The sequence below is a fragment of the Anomaloglossus baeobatrachus genome, chromosome 4, assembly GCF_048569485.1.
Source record: "Anomaloglossus baeobatrachus isolate aAnoBae1 chromosome 4, aAnoBae1.hap1, whole genome shotgun sequence".
NCBI lineage: Eukaryota > Metazoa > Chordata > Amphibia > Anura > Aromobatidae > Anomaloglossus > Anomaloglossus baeobatrachus.
In genome coordinates, this window is record NC_134356.1 from 594,106,467 (window position 1) to 594,128,660 (window position 22,194).

At 51.0% G+C, this 22,194-nt stretch overlaps 1 protein-coding gene across 1 annotated transcript in view; it reads right to left on the bottom strand.

The window, feature by feature from the left end:
* The window catches only part of TIA1 (TIA1 cytotoxic granule associated RNA binding protein), a 77,939-nt gene that overhangs the window by 36,166 nt on the left and 19,579 nt on the right, over nt 1-22,194 (bottom strand). The window contains exons 2-8 of the mRNA XM_075346152.1: nt 16,488-16,584; nt 16,025-16,123; nt 15,863-15,917; nt 15,520-15,552; nt 12,565-12,652; nt 11,609-11,684; nt 11,409-11,517 (exon numbers count right to left, since the gene is read on the bottom strand). Of these exons, the coding sequence (XP_075202267.1) occupies nt 11,409-11,517; nt 11,609-11,684; nt 12,565-12,652; nt 15,520-15,552; nt 15,863-15,917; nt 16,025-16,123; nt 16,488-16,584 (557 nt within the window). The remainder of the gene's footprint in view (nt 1-11,408; nt 11,518-11,608; nt 11,685-12,564; nt 12,653-15,519; nt 15,553-15,862; nt 15,918-16,024; nt 16,124-16,487; nt 16,585-22,194) is intronic.

The following is a 22,194-nucleotide window of genomic DNA, read 5'->3' on the forward strand; positions in this document are numbered from 1 at the left end:
CCCCCAGCGGCGACAGATGTCCTGAAACACGTCTGGGTGAAGGGACCATTCCCCTGCGTCCATGCCCTGGCGACTGAGGAAGTCTGCTTCCCAGTTTTCTACGCCGGGGATGTGAACTGCGGATATGGTGGAGGCTGTGGCTTCCACCCACATCAGAATCCGCCGGACTTCCTGGAAGGCTTGCCGACTGCGTGTCCCCCCTTGGTGGTTGATGTATGCCACCGCTGTGGAGTTGTCCGACTGAATTCGGATCTGCTTTCCCTCCAGCCACTGCTGGAAGGCTAGTAGGGCAAGATACACTGCTCTGATTTCCAGAACATTGATCTGAAGGGTGGACTCCTGCCGAGTCCACGTACCCTGAGCCCTGTGGTGGAGAAAAACTGCTCCCCACCCTGACAGACTCGCGTCTGTCGTTACCACCGCCCAAGACGGTGGTAGGAAGGATCTTCCCTGTGATAATGAGGTGGGAAGAAGCCACCACTGCAGAGAGTCCTTGGCCGTCTGGGAAAGGGAGACTTTCCTGTCTAGGGATGTTGACTTCCCGTCCCATTGGCGGAGAATGTCCCATTGAAGTGGACGCAGATGAAACTGCGCAAACGGAACCGCCTCTATTGCCGCCACCATCTTCCCGAGGAAGTGCATGAGGCGTCTTAGGGAGTGCGACTGACTTTGAAGGAGAGCCTGCATCCCAGTCTGTAGAGACCGCTGCTTGTCCAGCGGAAGCTTCACTATCGCTGAGAGAGTATGAAACTCCATGCCAAGATACGTTAGTGATTGGGTCGGTGACAGATTTGACTTTGGGAAGTTGATGATCCACCCGAACGCCTGGAGAGTCTCCAGTGCAACATTCAGGCTGAGTTGGCATGCCTCTTGAGAGGGTGCCTTGACCAGTAGATCGTCCAAGTAAGGGATCACAGAGTGTCCGTGAGAGTGCAAGACTGCTACCACTGCCGCCATGATCTTTGTGAACACCCGAGGGGCTGTCGCCAGACCAAATGGCAGAGCTACGAACTGAAGATGGTCGTCTCCTATCACGAAGCGTAGAAAGCGTTGGTGCTCTGTAGCAATCGGCACGTGGAGATAAGCATCTTTGATGTCTATTGATGCTATGAAATCTCCTTGAGACATTGAGGCAATGACTGAGCGGAGGGATTCCATCCGGAACCGCCTGGCGTTCACATGCTTGTTGAGCAGTTTTAGGTCCAGAACAGGACGGAAGGAGCCGTCCTTTTTTGGAACCACAAAGAGATTGGAGTAAAACCCTCGCCCCCGTTCCTGAGGGGGGACAGGGATCACGACTCCTTCTGCTCTTAGAGAGTCCACCGCCTGCAGCAGGGCATCTGCTCGGTTGGGGTGTGGGGAGGTTCTGAAGAACCGAAGTGGAGGTCGAGAACTGAACTCGATTCTGTACCCGCGAGACAAAATGTCTGTTACCCACCGGTCCTTGACCTGTGACAGCCAAATGTCGCAAAAGCGGGAGAGCCTGCCACCGACCGAGGATGCGGAGGGAGGAGGCCGAAAGTCATGAGGTAGCCGCTTTGGAAGCGGTTCCTCCATTTGCTTTCCTGGGGCGTGAGTGAGCCCGCCAGGAATCAGAGCTCCCTTGTTCTTTCTGAGTCCTTTTGGACGAGGAGAATTGGGCCTTGCCCGAGCCTCGAAAGGACCGAAACCTCGACTGCCACTTTTTCTGTTGAGGTTTACTTGCTCTGGGCTGTGGTAAGGAAGAGTCCTTACCCTTGGACTGTTTTATGATTTCAGCCAATGGCTCACCAAACAGTCTGTCTCTGGATAATGGCAAGCTGGTTAAGCATTTTTTGGAACCAGCGTCTGCTTTCCAGTCCTTTAACCACAAGGCTCTGCGCAAAACCACAGAATTGGCGGACGCCATAGCGGTACGGCTCGTAGATTCTAGGACAGCATTGATAGCATAGGTCGCAAACGCAGACATTTGCGAAGTTAGGGACGCCACCTGTGGCACTGCTGGATGCATGATAGCATCCACCTGTGCTAAACCAGCTGAAATAGCTTGGAGTGCCCACACGGCCGCGAATGCTGGAGCAAACGACGCGCCGATAGCTTCATAGACAGATTTCAACCAAAGGTCCATCTGTCTGTCGTTGGCATCTTGAAGTGAAGCGCCATCCTCTACTGCGACTATGGATCTAGCCGCAAGCTTGGAAATTGGGGGATCCACCTTTGGACACTGGGTCCAGCGTTTGGTCACCTCAGCAGGAAAAGGGGAACGGGTATCCTTAGAACGTTTAGAGAAACGCTTATCTGGATGAGCGTCGTGTTTCTGGATCGATTCTCTGAAGTCAGAGTGGTCCAAAAAAGCACTTAATTTACGCTTGGGATACAGGAAATGGAACTTCTCCTGCTGTGCCGCTGCCTCCTCTTCAGAAGGGGCTGGGGGAGAAATATCCAACAGTCTATTAATTGCCGATATAAGGTCATTAACCATGGCGTCACCATCAGGGGCATCCAGATTGAAAGGAGCCTCAGGGTTAGAATCCTGATCACCGTCCTCAGTCTCATCACAGAGAGACTCTTCTCGCTGAGACCCTGAGCAGTGTGATGACGTGGAGGGTCTTTCCCAGCGAGCTCGCTTAGGCTGCCTGGGACTGTCATCTGAGTCAGAGACTTCAGCCTGTGATGCTTGAGACCCCCTTGAAGTACGGATTAGTTCCAACTGAGGGGGACCGGAGAGCATAGACACAGCAGTGTCCATGGTCTGAGTAACTGGCCTGGACTGCAAGGTCTCCAGGATTTTTAACATAGTCACAGACATTTTGTCAGCAAAAACTGCAAAGTCTGTCCCCGTCACCGGGGCAGGGTTCACAGGCGTCTCTGCCTGGGCTACCACCACATTAGGCTCTGGCTGACGGAGTGCCACTGGGACTGAACATTGCATACAATGTGAGTCTTTGGAGCCTGCCGGTAGATCAGCCCCACATGCAGTACAAACAGTGTACACAGCCTGTGCCTTGGCACCCTTGCGTTTTGCGGATGACATGTTGCTGCCTCCTCAGAGCAGTACAGGGTGTCCAGCCAAGAAGCGACCTTACAGTGCAACTATAAATATATATGGTACTAAGAAAAAGTACACTAATATATCACTGAGGCACAAGTGGGGCCAGCACTAAGTGCAGCTTACCGCCCGCTTAGGAGCGGGTGTGTGGTCGCCGAAATCCCTTTAGTCTGGGTCTCCCAGAGCCTGCTGCCTTTCCCCAGCCAGACCGCATGTGTAATGGCTGCCGGCGTCCTTGTGGAGAGGGGGGGGCGGGCCCTGGGCGTATACAGACGAAGAGCGGGAAGCCTGCTTCCCACTGTGCCTAGTGAGAGGGCTGGAGCATGTAAATTTAAAGCTCCAGCCCTCGGCGCTGCCAATTGAGCAGCGTCTCTCCCCTACCCTGATTGACAGGGTGGGGGCGGGAACGAAGCGGCGCTAGGCCGCAGAAGCCGGGGGCTAAAGTTAGAAGCGCCGCCGCAAAAGCGCGGTCGGCGCAAAGTCCCCGGCGCACCACAAGTCGCAGCTGCGCCGCCGCTCCAGCAGCGGTCGGCGCAGTAGTTCCCAACATGTAACGTCACTCAGCAAAGCTGCAGTGACCTAACCCCAGCGCACAGCGCTACTGTCCCCGGCGCACTATAACGCTCAGCAAGCCTTGAGAGTGTCCGTGCCTGCCGGGGACACAGAGTACCTGAAAGTTGCAGGGCCTTGTCCCTGAACGGCACTCCCGCTCCAAATCCAGCAGGTTCTCTGGGTCTGTGGATGGAGCCCGGCCTCAGGGCTTGGAGGCCGGTAAGATCCCACTTCCACAGAGCCCTAAGGGGATGTGGAAGGAAAACAGCATGTGGGCTCCAGCCTCTGTACCAGCAATAGGTACCTCAACCTTACAAGCACCACCGCGGGTGAGAAGGGGAGCATGCTGGGGGCCCCATATGGGCCCTCTTTTCTTCCATCCGATATAGCCAGCAGCTACTGCTGACTACAAACAGTGGAGCTATGCGTGGATGTCTGACCTCCTTCGCACAAAGCAGAAAACTGGTGAGCCAGTGATCCCACTGGGGGTGTATAGCCAGAAGGGGAGGGGCCTTACACTTTTTAGTGTAATTGCTTTGTGTGGCCTCCGGAGGCAGTGCTATACACCCAATCGTCTGGGTCTCCCAATAGAGCGCTGAAGAAAAAAGACCGCTGGGTGAGAGACATTCTGTCTCACGGTTACAAGATAGAGTTCACCTCTCGTCCCCCGACTCGATTCTTCAGGTCTTCCCCGCCTCCCGAGCGAGCCGAGGCTCTTCTGCAGGCGCTGGGCACTCTGAAGGCAGAAGGAGTGGTGGTCCCTGTTCCTCTTCAGCAACAGAGCCTCGGTTTTTATTCCAACTTGTTTGTGGTCCCAAAGAAGGACGGGTCTTTCCGTCCTGTCCTGGACCTGAAACTGCTCAACAAACACGTAAAAACCAGGCGGTTCCGGATGGAATCCCTCCGCTCCGTCATCGCCTCAATGTCCCAAGGAGATTTCCTTGCATCGATCGATATCAAAGATGCTTATCTCCACGTACCGATTGCTCCAGAGCACCAGCGCTTCTTGCGCTTCGCCATAGGAAACGAACACCTGCAATTCGTGGCACTGCCGTTCGGCCTGGCAACAGCCCCACGGGTTTTTACCAAGGTTATGGCTACTGTAGTAGCGCTCCTACACTCGCAGGGTCACTCGGTGATCCCGTACTTGGACGATCTGCTGATCAAGGCACCGTCTCAAGAGGCATGCCAACGCAGCCTCGACGCTACCCTGGAGACTCTCCAGGGTTTCGGGTGGATCATCAATTTTCCAAAGTCAAATCTGACACCGGCCCAATCGCTGACATATCTTGGCATGGAGTTTCATACCCTCTCAGCGATAGTGAAGCTTCCGCTGATCAAGCAGCAGTCACTACAGAAAGGGGTACAATCTCTCCTTCAAGGCCAGTCACACCCCTTGAGGCGCCTCATGCACTTCCTGGGGAAGATGGTGGCAGCAATGGAGGCAGTCCCTTTCGCGCAGTTTCACCTGCGTCCCCTTCAATGGGACATCCTACGCAAATGGGACAGGAAGCCGACGTCCCTCGACAGGACCGTCTCCCTCTCTCAGGCAACCAAAGCTTCCCTTCGGTGGTGGCTTCTTCCCACTTCATTATCGAAGGGGAAATCCTTCCTACCCCCATCCTGGGAAGTAGTCACGACGGACGCGAGTCTGTCAGGGTGGGGAGCGGTTTTTCTCCACCACAGGGCTCAGGGTACGTGGACCCAGCAAGAGTCCTCGCTTCAGATCAATGTTCTGGAAATACGGGCAGTGTATCTTGCCCTGAAAGCGTTCCAGCAGTGGTTGAAGGGCAAGCAGATCCGAATTCAGTCGGACAACTCCACAGCGGTGGCATACATCAACCACCAAGGCGGCACACGCAGCCGGCAAGCCTTCCAGGAAGTCCGGTGGATTTTGATGTGGGTGGAAGCCACGGCCTCCACCATATCCGCAGTTCACATCCCAGGCGTGGAAAACTGGGAAGCAGATTATCTCAGTCGCCAGGGCATGGACGCAGGGGAATGGTCCCTTCACCCGGACGTGTTTCAGGAGATCTGTTGCCGCTGGGGGGTGCCGGACGTCGACCTCATGGCGTCCCGGCACAACAACAAGGTACCAATGTTCATGGCACGGTCTCAAGATCCCAGAGCTCTGGCGGCAGACGCCTTAGTTCAGGATTGGTCGCAGTTTCAGCTCCCTTATGCGTTTCCTCCGCTGGCACTGTTGCCCAGAGTGTTACGCAAGATCAGGGCCGACTGCCGCCGCGCCACCCTCGTCGCTCCAGACTGGCCGAGGAGGTCGTGGTACCCGGATCTGTGGCATCTCACGGTCGGCCAACCGTGGGCACTACTAGACCGAACAGACTTGCTATCTCAAGGGCCGTTTTTCCATCTGAATTCTGCGGCCCTCAACCTGACTGTGTGGCCATTGAGTCCTGGATCCTAGCGTCTTCAGGGTTATCTCAAGACGTCATTGCCACTATGAGACAGGCTAGGAAACCAACGTCCGCCAAGATCTATCACAGGTCGTGGAAAATTTTTCTGTCGTGGTGCTCTGCTCAGGGTTTTTCTCCCTGGCCATTTGCATTACCTACTTTTCTGTCCTTCCTTCAATCTGGACTGGAAAAGGGTTTGTCGCTCGGCTCCCTTAAGGGACAAGTCTCAGCGCTCTCTGTGTTTTTCCAGAAGCGCCTAGCCAGGCTTCCACAGGTACGCACGTTCCTGCAGGGGGTTTGTCACATCGTTCCACCTTACAAGCGTTCTTTAGAACCATGGGATCTAAACAGGGTGCTGATGGTTCTTCAGAAACCACCATTCGAGCCAATGAGAGATATTTCCCTCTCACGACTTTCGCAGAAAGTGGTTTTTCTAGTAGCAGTCACTTCTCTTCGGAGAGTGTCTGAGCTAGCAGCGTTGTCGTGCAAAGCCCCTTTCCTGGTGTTTCACCAGGACAAGGTGGTTCTACGTCCGGTTCCGGAATTTCTCCCTAAGGTGGTATCCCCCTTTCATCTCAATCAGGATATTTCCTTACCTTCTTTTTATCCTCATCCAGTTCACCAATGTGAAAAGGATTTGCACTTGTTAGATCTGGTGAGAGCACTCAGACTCTACATTTCTCGTACGGCGCCCCTGCGCCGCTCGGATGCACTCTTTGTCCTTGTCGCTGGCCAGCGTAAAGGGTCACAGGCTTCCAAATCAACCCTGGCTCGGTGGATCAAGGAGCCAATTATCGAAGCTTACCATTCGGCTGGGCTTCCGGTTCCCTCAGGGCTGAAGGCCCATTCTACCAGAGCCGTGGGCGCGTCCTGGGCTTTGAGGCACCAGGCTACGGCTCAGCAGGTGTGTCAGGCGGCTACCTGGTCGAGCCTGCACACTTTCACGAAGCACTATCAGGTGCATACCTATGCTTCGGCGGATGCCAGCCTAGGTAGACGAGTCCTTCAGGCGGCGGTTGCCCACCTGTAGGAAGAGGCCGTTTTACGGCTCTCTTACGAGGTATTATTTTACCCACCCAGGGACTGCTTTTGGACGTCCCAATTGTCTGGGTCTCCCAATAGAGCGACAAAGAAGAAGGGAATTTTGTTTACTTACCGTAAATTCTTTTTCTTCTAGCTCTAATTGGGAGACCCAGCACCCGCCCCTGTTTTTTTGTGTACACATGTTGTTCATGTTGAATGGTTTCAGTTCTCAGATATTCCTTCGGATTGAAGTTACTTTAAACCAGTTTATAATTTTTTCCTCCTTCTTGCTTTTGCACCAAAACTGAGGAGCCCGTGGGAGCACGGGGGGTGTATAGGCAGAAGGGGAGGGGCTTAACACTTTTGAGTGTAATACTTTGTGCTGCCTCCGGAGGCATAGCCTATACACCCAATTGTCTGGGTCTCCCAATTAGAGCTAGAAGAAAAGGAATTTACGGTAAGTAAACAAAATTCCCTTTTTACCACAAAATTGTTACTTCAACCAGGTAGCTTTTTTTTCACAAGGGTATCAGGAAAAATTGCACCATAAAATGTATTGTGCAATTTCTCCTGAGTACACAGACACCTCATATGTGGTGGTAATAAAATGTTTGGGCGCACAGCAGGGCTCGGAAGGCAAGGAGCGTCATTTGACGTTTCAAACGCAAAATTGTCTGGGATAATTAGCGTATTCCATGTTGCGTTTGGAGATCCCCTGAGGTGCCGAAACAGTGGAGCTCCCCCACATGTGACCCCATTTTGGAAACTAGACCCCCATGGCATAGAAAAAAAAAACAGCGGCAGATGGGGTGGGGTGGGCGGCAGATGGGGGGCAGCGGCATATAAAGGGAGCATCTGTGATTGTGAGACGGCGGCTGGGATAGGGTGGGGGCGGATGGGAGAGGGCACAGTGGATGCAGGAGCGGCAGAGGATGGGGGGAGGGGGGATGGGGGGATGGGTGGGAAGGGGAGTGGGAGGTGAGATTGGGGATAGTTACCCTACAGGATGGATCTAGGACGCTGGATCACAGGAGATGAAGGAGGCAGCAGATCGGGGGGGGGGGGGGGGAGGGCGACAGGCAGGGGAGGGAGCGCACATCCCGGCGGTGCCAGGGGAGGGAGCGCACATCCCGGCGGTGCCAGGGGAGGGAGCGCACATCCCGGCGGTGACAGGGGAGGGAGCGCACATCCCGGCGGTGACAGGGGAGGGAGCGCACATCCCGGCGGTGACAGGGGAGGGAGCGCACATCCCGGCGGTGACAGGGGAGGGAGCGCACATCCCGGCGGTGACAGGGGAGGGAGCGCACATCCGGCGGTGACAGGGGAGGGAGCGCACATCCCGGCGGTGACAGGGGAGGGAGCGCACATCCCGGCGGTGACAGGGGAGGGAGCGCACATCCCGGCGGTGACAGGGGAGGGAGCGCACATCCCGGCGGTGACAGGGGAGGGAGCGCACATCCCGGCGGTGACAGGGGAGGGAGCGCACATCCCGGCGGTGACAGGGGAGGGAGCGCACATCCCGGCGGTGACAGGGGAGGGAGCGCACATCCCGGCGGTGACAGGGGAGGGAGCGCACATCCCGGCGGTGACAGGGGAGGGAGCGCACATCCCGGCGGTGACAGGGGAGGGAGCGCACATCCCGGCGGTGACAGGGGAGGGAGCGCACATCCCGGCGGTGACAGGGGAGGGAGCGCACATCCCGGCGGTGACAGGGGAGGGAGCGCACATCCCGGCGGTGACAGGGGAGGGAGCGCACATCCCGGCGGTGACAGGGGAGGGAGCGCACATCCCGGCGGTGACAGGGGAGGGAGCGCACATCCCGGCGGTGACAGGGGAGGGAGCGCACATCCCGGCGGTGACAGGGGAGGGAGCGCACATCCCGGCGGTGACAGGGGAGGGAGCGCACATCCCGGCGGTGACAGGGGAGGGAGCGCACATCCCGGCGGTGACAGGGGAGGGAGCGCACATCCCGGCGGTGACAGGGGAGGGAGCGCACATCCCGGCGGTGACAGGGGAGGGAGCGCACATCCCGGCGGTGACAGGGGAGGGAGCGCACATCCCGGCGGTGACAGGGGAGGGAGCGCACATCCCGGCGGTGACAGGGGAGGGAGCGCACATCCCGGCGGTGACAGGGGAGGGAGCGCACATCCCGGCGGTGACAGGGGAGGGAGCGCACATCCCGGCGGTGACAGGGGAGGGAGCGCACATCCCGGCGGTGACAGGGGAGGGAGCGCACATCCCGGCGGTGACAGGGGAGGGAGCGCACATCCCGGCGGTGACAGGGGAGGGAGCGCACATCCCGGCGGTGACAGGGGAGGGAGCGCACATCCCGGCGGTGACAGGGGAGGGAGCGCACATCCCGGCGGTGACAGGGGAGGGAGCGCACATCCCGGCGGTGACAGGGGAGGGAGCGCACATCCCGGCGGTGAGGGGACGAGCAGCCGATCACGAGGGAAAGGGGCCGGGCAGCAGATCGGGGGGACCGGTGGCACTGTGGCAGATGGAGGGCGGCGGCGGATTGGGAGGTGTGGGGGTGAGTGTGCGGGCAGCAGATACGAGGGGTGGGGGTGCGGGTGGCAGATCGCGGCGGAGGGCAGCAGCGGCGGCGGATCGGGAGGTGTGGGGGTGAGGGCAGCAGATACGAGGGGTGGGGGTGCGGGTGGGAGATCGCGGCGGAGGGCAGCAGCGGCGGCGGATCGGGAGGTGTGGGGGTGAGGGTGCGGGCAGCAGATACGAGGGGTGGGGGTGCGGGTGGCAGATCGCGGCGGCGGATCGGGAGGCCGGTTTCATACAGTGCAATGGCAGCGCGGCAACTTCCGGGTCCCATGCTCCGGTCTCATAACAGCATGGGACCGGAGCTTGTCGCCCTGCCATTGCACTGTGTACACTCACTGTGCTGGCGTGCTGCAGGGACGATGACGGGGGCGGTCACCGGCAACAGGTCCACTGTGATTGGAGAAATCGGTCACAAGGCCGATCTCTTTAATCAGAGCTACTAAAGCTGGGGGAGGGTGATCCAGTGAGGTCACCCAGCTCCAGCCAATGGCCAGTGCTATAGCTGCACTGGCCAGGGCTGGATTTCAATGTTTCAGTCACTTTAAGTGGCTGGAACTTTACAGTGGCTGTGATTGGTTGAGCGACGTTCGTCAGCCAATCACAGCCTCCGTAGGTCCGGGGAGGAGGCACCACCCCTCCTGAGGTCAGGTACAGGTCCCCTCCTCCCCGAATCTGCGGTTTATCCTAACTTTTCGCAGTCACCGGAGGCTCTGGTGCCGCGATTACGCCATGACGGAAAGATCCGTCCTTGGTCGTTAAGGCCCAGGGCACCATGACGGATCTTTCCGTCCATGGTCGCGAAGGGGTTAAGCGTGAAATGGGTCGTCTGCTTTGGAAACTGGCGATTTTCTTATGTCCATGTGCAGTCATTACACTTGTCAATTTTTAATGGTGACAATTCCAGAGGAAAATTGGGCCTATTTTGTTGTGGAATTGCTATGGATTTTCCCGCACATTTCCCTCTGCAAGGGTGAAAATGCTGAACTACAATTGACAAGTGCTGTAGCACCCGCTCATTTTCTCTAACACGTGGATCCGATTTCGAAAAAGTTGATCAAGGCTGCTGGTACGGAGAGTAACGTACACTTACATTCATAATAAAATGAAAAAATATGGATAGGCACACACCGATGACTCTGTACAAAAATCCTTTATTGGAAAGTGGGTTACAGATCAGGGCATCAGGGGAGGGAAAGACACACAAACATGCCGGACAACGGCCGTTTCGTGCCCTCTCAGGGTGCTTCTATGGGTCCACCAATAGACCCGTAGAAGCACCCCGAGAGGGTGCGAAACGGCCGTTGTCCAGCATGTTTGTGTGTCTTTCCCTCCCCTGATCCGTAACCCACTTTCCAATAAAAGATTTTTGTACAGTGTCATCGGTGAGTGCCTTTCCATCTTTTTTTCATTGCATTATGAATTTTTTTTTGCTTTGAAAGAGCACCACAGTGGCTGTTTTTTTTTTTTTTTCAGCCCAACTGCTGAAGGTATTAACCATCTCAGAACCGTGGCGTCTGATGCCTCCTAAGGCTAGTTTCACATATCCGGCTTTTCGCCGGATTGACGGATGCGGCGCACGCCAGTACAGTATGACAGTACAGTGGCAGCACCGCAACTTCCAGGTCACATGACAGCATGTGACCGGCTCTTGTTGCACTGCCAGTGTACTGTATACACTGTACTGGCGTGCGCCGCATCCGCCAAACTGGCAAAAAGCTGGATGTGTGAAACCGGCCTTACTGGTGATGGTTTATCGGAGCCTCCAGGGATTTTGCTTCTGCATACTATGAACAGTGCCCAGCGTTTTCGTCTATGAACCCTTTGATTTCACTTACATTCATAGGTGCTCTTTGGAGCTGGTGGTTTTCGTGTGGCCCAGTTAGTTCTTATCTGTCGACCTCCGAGCCACTGCCCTCCCATTTGTGCAATGGCGTTTTCTGCATCCTGTAGGTCATAATATAAAACACGGTGATCACTACTTTTTGGAAAAACCCATCTGGGCAAAAACAAGAGAAATGAAAAAAAAAAAACGTACCCATTTATTGAAGAAGGACACAAATCCGTAGCCTTTAGATTTCCCTGTGGTCATGTCCTTTACCACCCGGGCATCTCTGAAATAAAAAGAGCACCTTCCGATTACCGAGAAAGCAACAGACACAGAAACATATAGAGATAAAAAGGGAGGCAAAAATCACAACAGACCACACAGTGCCCCCAAAATTACTCTTCCATCTTTTATGACGAAGCCAAAGAAGGAAGCCTCAGCAAATGAAAAATCGTAAAGCGGTCCTCTTATCGCTCTCTGTGGAAGCCGAGACTAAACGCTTCTAATTAAAGCAAGAGGAGAGGGTCAATGACACGTAATCGGGTGTACATGCAGAATACCAGGTCTAAGAACACACCGACACATACTACAGCTGCTCCCACTCACAACATGGCTACTTCCACATCAAGCATGGCCTAAAAGCAAGCGCATGAAAATCGGCTCTTTTTATCCTAAGCCTCATTGTACACCTCCGGAGTCACATGACTTCTATTTATTTTTTTTTTTAACTCTTTCAGTGCAGAAGGGACCTGCAACAATGCTGCTCTGCAGACCACACCGGCTGTGAAAAAGTTAAACCATGCAATTTCTCATCCTGGTCATCGCAAACACATTCTAAAATTACTCAATGGAAATAATAAAACGGAAAATAGGAAAAATGATATATATATAAATATATAAATGTAAAAAAAATAGGAATTAAAAAAAAGGGCATACGTGGCCTGTTAACTGAATTCTCAGGTCAATGCGTTAACCCCCTTTTTGGTCTGTGGCCAGCTGTAAATTTTGAGAAATTAAATATTAAAAGCCAGTTAACAGTAAGAAAAGAAAAAAATGCAATAGTGAGAATTACTGTAAAGAGGATTGGAGAACGCAGTAAGGAGATTGGAGATACACAGTGAAGGCTGAAGAGTATCATGGGGATGTGCAGGGTCTTATTTACTTACGATATTCTCCCAAATGGTCCAAAGGCAGCTTTTATGTCATCGGTTGTAATCTCGGGGCTCAAGTCACCAACAAAAACATGGAAGTGATCTTGTTGGGAGAAGGAAATGGGAACAGGGTGAAAGGGGAAAACAACAGTTTCACATTTACAAGTCTGACAGATCACACATTATTAGCTGAGCGGTCATCAGCTGCAGCAACATCACATGACAGAAGGTGAGGCTGCAACAGCCAGCGGGAAAAGCAAGATACCACCCCACACTAGCCCGCAGGAGATCGCATCCCACTGCCACACCCCAATATAAGGAGGGCGAGAAGAGAGGGAAAGGCTAGTAAGACCCCGGAGGCAGAGCCGCGCCCCGCTACAGAGGTCTGCCGCAGAGCCGCCCCCCGCTACAGAGGCCTGCCGCAGAGGCACAGCCGGGCCCCGCTACAGAGGTCTGCTGCAGAGCCGCCCCCCGCTACAGAGGCCTGCCGCAGAGGCACAGCCGCCCCCCGCTACAGAGGTCTGCCGCAGAGGCACAGCCGCGCCCCGCTACAGAGGTCTGCCGCAGAGGCACAGCCGCGCCCCGCTACAGAGGTCTGCCGCAGAGGCACAGCCGCGCCCCGCTACAGAGGTCTGCCGCAGAGGCACAGCCGCGCCCCGCTACAGAGGTCTGCCGCAGAGGCACAGCCGCGCCCCGCTACAGAGGTCTGCCGCAGAGGCACAGCCGCGCCCCGCTACAGAGGTCTGCCGCAGAGGCACAGCCGCGCCCCGCTACAGAGGTCTGCCGCAGAGGCACAGCCGCGCCCCGCTACAGAGGTCTGCCGCAGAGGCACAGCTGCGCCCCGCTACAGAGGTCTGCCGCAGAGGCACAGCCGCGCCCCGCTACAGAGGTCTGCCGCAGAGGCACAGCCGCGCCCCGCTACAGAGGTCTGCTGCAGAGGCACAGCCGCGCCCCGCTACAGAGGTCTGCCGCAGAGGCACAGCCGCGCCCCGCTACAGAGGTCTGCCGCAGAGGCACAGCCGCACCCCGCTACAGAGGTCTACTGCAGAGGCAGAGCCGCGCCCCGCTACAGAGGCCTGCCGCAGAGGCACAGCAGCGCCCCGCTACAGAGGTCTGCAGGTTCACAGATTACAGCTCAAGGGTTGCTAGACTAAATCCATGTAAAAGAAACAGTGCTGTAAGAACCATCATGAAAGAGGCCAAGTGCAATGTCGGCCACACCTTGGAGCAGAAGGAATGAACATGGTGCCAGATTACTAAGTCTCAGTATTCCTTGGGCAGCTCAGTGTTACTATGTACAGTGTCGGCATTACGGGAATGCAGAAGTCAGATAATGGAAAGTGTTGCCATAGCCCTCAGCTTATTGCTTTGGGTGTTTTACTGCCTGTTAAGATTGTCCCATGGCTACAAATCAGCTCATCACTGGATCGATAAGGGAGAAGAATTTATCCCTATCCTAAGGCCGGGTACACATCCGGCTTTTTGCCGGTTTGACTGATGCAGCGCACGCCAGTACAGTATGATACAGTACAATGGCAGTGCCGCAACTTCCGGGTCACATGACAGCGTGTGACCGGTGCATGTTGCGCTGCCAGTGTACTGTATACACTGTACTGGCGTGCGCCGCATCCGTCAAACCGGCGAAAAGCCGGATGTGTACCCGGCCTTAGGACGGGAGTCTGAGACTCGGCACCCCGTGATCAGGCGGGTATCACCACAGGATGTAAACCGTGTATGAAGAGTAAGATCACCGCTCCATCACACTGTTTAGTGGCAGTGACTGGGTACTGCATACTTAATTCCTATTCTCAAAATGAACTGATCTGCAGAGCCTGGCAGTGGCCACTAAACGGTGCTATGGAGGGAGCGGTGGTCTTCAGACTTCTAGCCTAAGAATAAGTTATCAGGACAACTCTTCATCAAGTACATGGAGACAGTAAGTTGCAAAGATCCACCCAATGAATATGACATTTAAGGAATCCCTCCAAATAGTTTTTATTTTTTTAGGTAAACGTGTGTATAATGCAGTGTATTAATATACTCACCGATCGCTGTCTTCCCCGATTTCCAGCACAGCTCCGCTTTTCTTCTCGCTTACGTGACTTCTATTCTGACTCTCCAGATCACACCAGGGGTCTTTGTGCGAGGAAAGTCACTCTTACAATCTAAGTCTATGGAGCCTTGTTCTGACGCACCATAGACATACTTTTGACTCGCAGAGACCCCCGTGTCATCCAGAGAGTCAGGATAGAAGTCATGTGAGTGAGAAGAAGAGCGGAGCAGAGGTGGAAACCGTGGAAGACCGCAATCGGTGAGCATAATATAGATTTAGCTGATAATTATTGGGAGTTCTTCTTAAAGCTCATTTTTCCTACAAAAGGTAATCGAGGTATTTGAATCTTTTCTCATATGTACAGTGTCCTGGAGCTAAGGGCACTTAGAAATATATGTAATTTCTTAATACACTGAAGTAATTCCAAAGGCATGCTTAATTGTATCGCCCAGGACATGCTCATTAGCCTCTTATTAAGGAGTTCATTATTAGATTTTTTTTGTGTTCTTGAAGTAACAAATCTGCTACGTCAAAATATTACAATGAAGTGCAAATCAGCATGAAAATACCTTCTGCTTCAAGATTAGGCTTGCTCCTCCTGGCTCCTTACAGCACCCCATATCCCCAACAGGTCAGAGGTGGACGTGAACACCTATTCTTTCAACTGCGTTGTACTATAGCACTACATGGAGCATATTAATCCAGAGACACCAATGTTATCACAGTATAAGAGGTAAACTGGGTTACAGGACCTGCTGGGTCCACTGATAACTCAATCCCGATGCTGCCAAAGTAAATGAAAAGAAAGTAGGCAGCTCGGGTGGGTGATGGCCGAAGAGAGGAGTGGAAAGGAAGAGCCTGACTCGCTGGTCACCCAAAAAAAGACTGAATTTTTATCTGTAAGAAGACACAATTACCTTGAGAACGCAGTGTGCTGACAACGGAACTACCTGATGACAAAGATTAGATTTGTTCTTAAATATATTATAGCATAAACATGGCAAAACAAGTCATCTACAGCAGCGTTTCTCAACCCGCTTATTTTCTACCAAACGACTCCATTCTTTTCCTTTTTTTCCCTTTTAATGTATGTTAATGAAGCTAGGAATACCCAGGACTAGTTATAGTACTATTATGCGTGGGTTGAGGAACACTCATCTAATCATTATCAAAAGTTTGATCTAATAAATGACAGTTCTTCGATAGTTACTTTTACTTGCTATGGTAATGTGCGTCAGCCAGAGGCGGAGGGACACTTACTGTTTGCGTCTTTCTTCTGACTGCTAGGAGTGGTTGCCCAGTTCACCTTCACTTCCTATGGGAAGGAGATAAATATAGAAAATACGGATCATGGGAAAATAACTGCTGTACCTGTAGCACAAATATCATCTATATATAAAACAGATAAATAAATAAATGTACCTTGCCCATTATTTTGCGACCGTTCATAGCAGCTAGAGATGCAGCAGCATGGCGGTGTTCATAGAACTCCACAAAACAGTAAGGGTCGTTACCAGCAGTCTGTATGAAAGAAAGAAACCATTACACGCAGAAACCTTACAGGAAGAAAGATCGGCATCATATGACTAAATAGGATCACCAAAAACTTGGCAATTCATGACCTATCATCAATATCAGCTTTGGTGGGGGGGACTGGATCGGACCCCGGCAGCTCGCTGGGGTGGGTGGATTGGTCAGTTTTCATATAGCTCTTGATCCACAGCACATGTGGTGCACTATGGGTCCATGCAGTTTAGATTGACTAATATTACTGCATAACCACCCTTCTTCAAACCCGGTCCATAAAAGATGATTATTCTTGACGACAGGTTCTGATGTAGTGACTGCACCGCACACCATCTACTTTGTAAAGGTAGATACTCACATCCATAATCATCTTGCAGCTTTTGCACTGACCAATCTGGCTGAACACTTGAAGAATCAGAGCCTCGGTAACATCCCTAGACAGGTTCCCCACGTAGCTAGAAAAGAAGAAAAGAAAATTACCCACAAGTACAGCAAAGCACACAATGGGCCGTCATATAACATTTCATATGGCAGCTGCCGAGGAGACAACGATCCCTGTACATGTAGAACGGTGCACAACTACTGGAATTGGGTGAATTGCATGCTGCTGGGACACATACGGTTGGTTGCTTAAGATGTTGGGCAATTTATATTCTGGGTAGTATATTGGAAAAGAATATGTAATTTGTGACCCATACTGCGGTGGGACATAGACTGTTTATTCACTTTCTCTAAAGTTTTGTGTTATGCAATTTTGTTGATAAAAAAATATACATCCAGAACCGCTCTTTGTTCTGGGTGCATACAGGACCTGACCGGTTCCCTTTAAGTTGAGGGCGCCAACAATATTGTCTGGCCCATTATTTGGGATTGTGTGTGAAATTATGTACAATTTGTACTTTTCCTCAGATTTTTGGGGGGTTGTTACAATACACACACACAAAGAAAAACTTGTAACAAAAAAAACCCCAAAAAACCCCAAAAACCCAGATGTGCGCAACAATCCAATGCACAGACTGGCAGAGGACGGGCCTGCCACAGCCCCCGGACAGAGGGATACAGTCATTCCCAGGGCTGGGACAGACGTATCTAAACTACTATTGGATCCTTTAGGCTATGTGCCCACTCTGCGGAAAATGCGCAGATTTTGCCGCGGATTTCTCGTGGAAAAGCCGCGGATTTTCCAGAAATCTGCAGCACAGCTACTCCCCAGCCATTTCTATGGCATTTGGGAAATGCTGTGCCCACGCTGCGGATTTTTCCACAGCGGAAAACGTGCGGATTTTCGTGCGGAAAAATCTGCAGCATGTCAATTATTGTTGCGGATTTTCGTGCGGATTTTGCCTATTCAATTGAATTTAAAAAAAAAAAAAAAAATAATCGCAAAATCCGCAACAAAATCTGCGTCAAATCCGCACCTATGAAAAGGGGCGGATTCCGGGGAAAGCTGCGGATTCTGATGAAGAAAAATCCGCAGATACAGAGTCCCGTGGGCACATAGCCTTAGGGTGTAAATGCTTTTTCATGTTCACTGTGCTTAATAAACGTGTGATACGGCTTTCTGGTTAGCCAATAAAAGGCATCACCACTATCACATTTCTCCTTAAGAACACAAGTATTTCTCCATCAACCGTCCTGTGATATTTTCTATCATGGATGAATGTAACCCAACACCATGCAGACATCAGATATACAGGACACAATATATGGTGATAGGATGAGAGTATAACATCATACAAATAATATGCTGAAAGAACGCCACTTTACAAGGTCAAAAGGTATTAGAAAAGACCTAACCCCAAATTATAACATACCCCACAATAAATGCAGCAATGAGCCATGTGCAAAACAAAAGGATTAAAAAGGGAACGTGTAGGGCTGCTTTCACACTTTTTTTTAACATGAACTTTTTTTGCTGTAAAAACGGATCTTGTTTTTACACAGAAAAATGCATGCAAACGCAAGTGTTATTTTGCAGGATCCTGTCACTTGAAGTTTATGGGCGGGCATTGGAGTCATGTGATCGGGAGTCAGTGGAACTGAACGTGATAGACTGGGAGCCGGCATCTGACAGCTGCGGAGGGTCGTAAACATTGGGTAACTTGCTTGGATACCCGATATTTACCTTGGTTACGAGCGTCTGCAGCTGCTAGGAGCCGGGCTCCTTGCACATGTAACCAAGGTAAACATCAGGTATCCAAGCAAGTTACCCGATGTTTACCTTGGTTACGAGCCTCCACAGCTCTCGGGAGGGGGAGAGAGGGACTGATCATGCAAGGCTGGTTTCTGGGCATGCTCAGTAGAGCAAGCAGGATCCTGTCCATCAGCATGCCAGTGTTCACATACGTTTGCGTGCTGTTTAGTCAGGATCCAGCAATTTGCAGTATTTGGACGCAGCTCAAAAACACTACAAGTAGCATTTCTGAAAAAAGTTAAAAAACTGCAAGTCGCTGGATCCTCACTATAACGCACGCAAACGCATGTTGACGTGAGTCTATTGCAAATGCATTGAAATGAAAACGCATTTGCACTGGATCCGGTTTTGCGTTAAAAAAAACCCGTTCAGGACGCATGTTAAAAAAACGTAGTGTGAAAGCAGCCTAAGCAGAACATGAGCCATTATTTAAAGGGGTTATCTGGGACATGGATGGCCTATCCGTGGGGTAGATAGTCAATCTTTGGATTTGGGAGCGCAGATTTTGCTGGATTTTTTTGAATAAGAGCCATAGCATTTTTCGAGAGCCTTTGTGCTGCTAGTAATGTGGAAGCCCCCTATATTTCTGTTAACCAATGACGGACCCGAGTATGTACTTGTGTTTTTGTGGGTTGAGTTGAAGGCTATTTGGTGGTGAACTTGGTAAGGAACATTTTGGATCAGTCCACATTTATCCTGTGCTCTATGCTGTGCACTTTCATAGGAATTTCCATCTACATCACCGAAATACATGACTGAGGTGACACCCATGACAGATTTATTCACTAATGAGGCATCAGTTACCCCGGACTGTTTGGCTTCGGTTCAGTGGTATGTAATAAATAAATAAATAAATAAATAAATATATATATATATATATATATATATATATATATATATATATATATATATATATATATATATATATATATATATCTTTTCAAATCGTAAACAAAAAACTGTTGATGACCGCGCTTCTGTGCACGCATAAAAAGAGGCGTAAAAAGGAGGTCAAAAGTGAATCCCTCTGCCTCATTACAGTGAATTTTCCGCTGAAAATTTTGTCTGAATCCTGTTTTTCAGAGACCTGGGGTACGTACCCACAATCCTCACACCCTGTGCCCTGGACGCAACATGTCTTCCCCTGATACAAAACTGTTCTGCCCAGGAGACCGCAGCTGCCTGTGCCCACTATCAGGTTTTGGGGCGCTGTGGGATGTTTGCTATGTTTTACCCGAGGAGAACACTAGCGTCTCTGCAAGTATAAACTGACAGGACGGGAAGCCGCACCACATGTCAGTTTATGCTGCAGAGAAAAGAAACTCAATGGGCATGGGCTTTCTATATATCCCATCCACTGTGCTTGTACTGTACTATGCAGTGGTTTGGACGCAGCGAAACCACGCATCTAAAAAACGCTGCTATTCCTGATCATAGGCACACACCCTTACACATAATTCCCAGTGTAAGCGCTCAGCGTAGAGCGCAGGATAAATATGAGCTCTGTCGTACTGCGAGGCAGAATTAAATCAATAGCCGTTGAATTGGCTTTATTTTTTTTACGTCGCTCACCTTCAGGTATAAGTGATTAGGCGGCTTTATTCCACCGGTCGGTACAATTATAGCGATACCAGGTTTATATCATATTTTTAGGTTTGGCTGTTATCACACTAAAAATGTTTTTTTTTATGTTTTTACACAAAATAAAAAAGGTTTTTGCATAGAATTTTGAAGGAAATCTGTTTTTTCATTGTTCTGCAGACAGTCATGTGAGGGCTTATTTCTTTGCGGGATGAGTTGGAGTTTTTATTGGTACCCTTTCGGGCCACAATATTTTTTGATTATTTCTGTTCCGGTTTTTGTTAGGCAGAATCAAGAAACAGCAACTCGGGAATCATGGTTTCTCCCCCCCCCCCACAAGCCGTTCACCGAGCCGTAAAAGTGATAAAGCTTTATTCTTCAGGTCAGTACGATTACAGCGATAAACAAACACATTTATATAGGTTTTTGTTTTGCTGCTATGGAAAAAAAAAACCAAAAAAAAAAAAACAAAAACACCAACAGTTTTTGCATTGCTGTATTCTGAGAGCTGTAACTTATTTTTTTTGCTGATGGAGCTGTATGGTGGCTTGTTTTTTAAAGGACAAGATGACATTTTCAGTGGTAATATTTTTATTTATATATGAATTATTGATCATATTTTTTTCCACTTTTTTTAATAATCTGACTGCTCAGGAAGGAAGGAAATAAAAAGAGCAAAAACGTCCCCGTTTGACCTGGTGACGACCTCTTTACAGGGTTTCCAATTTTAGCAAGGTTTTAAATTTCCATGTCACAATCTGATTAAACTGAACCAATCACCAGGATTTTCGGATATAATCTAAAGCCAGTGCTATACTGGCACCATCAGGCTGATTTTTCACATACCTGCAGTGGACAGCTCAGATGTATAGGTTTGAAATCCAAGTAAAGTTTATAAAATCATCAGCTTCTTGAGTGACAGCAGCTGAGGATCAGATAATAGCTGGGGGGTATTCATAGTTATCCCGTCCCCCTGTTAGAATTAGTATAAGTATACCATTGATTTAAATTTTGACTTGCAGGACCTGTGTGAGGTCATACCCATGTGACCAGAAAGGGCGGGTCCTCAGCCAAGAAAGCTGACACCAGGAAGCAATATTTTTCTGTTGGCTAAGGCCCCACCTCTTCGACCTCACACAGGTCCTGCAAGTCAAAAATTAAATCAATGGTATAATGCTTGTGCTAATTCTAACCGGGGGGGGGGGGGGGGAGATAACTATGAATACTCCCTCTTGCTGTTATCTGATCCTCAGCTGCTGTCACTCTCAAGAAGCTGCCGATTTTATAAACTTTACTTTCTTGGATTTTAAAACCTAAACTTCCAAGCTGACCACTACAGGTATGTATAGACTCAGCGTGATTGTGCCAGTATAGAACTGGCATTAGTTTCTATACAAAAATCCTGGTGATTGGTTCCCTTTAAAAGATAAACAGAAATCTTGCAAATTTCACACTTACTCCCTTGATTCAAGTTCAGGAAAAACCATAAAAACATCACTGGCTATTAGCACAGCCCGACCAAGTAAGTTGTATTGGGTAATGCAAGGAGCCTGTGCAAAGGTCACTGTGTAGGGAGGAGGAACGAGGGAGCTGTGACATTGTCTATTGTGATTGGTGGATCCAGTGTTATGAGCTGGGTATTGATATGTTACTTGTTATGTAATCCTGCCTTTGAAAACTCTTCCTGACACTATTGGAAGGAGTCTAAATTCAGCCCCAAAGGCACTTCCATGTAAATGCCAACGTAAATATGTCCTTAAAGGGAACCTGTCACCAGTTTTTTCCCCTATTAAACCAAAAATATCACCTTCAGCAGCTCCTGGGCTGCATTCTAGCAGGGTGCACCTTGTTGCTGACCCCCCTTGCAGACTCCTAAAAGAACTTTATAAAATCTTACCGTTTCTTATGCAAATGAGTTTGGTTGGCCAGATGGGCGAGCTCTAATTCGTCTCTTGTCCCCCCTCATGCCGCTGTTCGCCGTCCCCCAGTCATGATTTGCATGGATGACGCTGCCCCCGTCATCGTGCACGCTGCTGGAGTCTCGCGCAGGCGCATTTCGCTGTGCCTCTATCGCGGGGCTGAGCATAGTTTCCCTCGCGCAAGCGCTGGTGATGTAGTTGCACAGGCGAGAGATTATGGGCGGCGCTGTGTATAACCTCACCAGTGACATCCTCGTATCCGCCCATAATCTTGCGCCTGCACAACTACATCACCGGCGCTTGCGCGAGGGAAACTATGCTCAACCCCGCGATAGGGGCACAGCGAAATGCGCCTGCGTGAGACTCCAGCA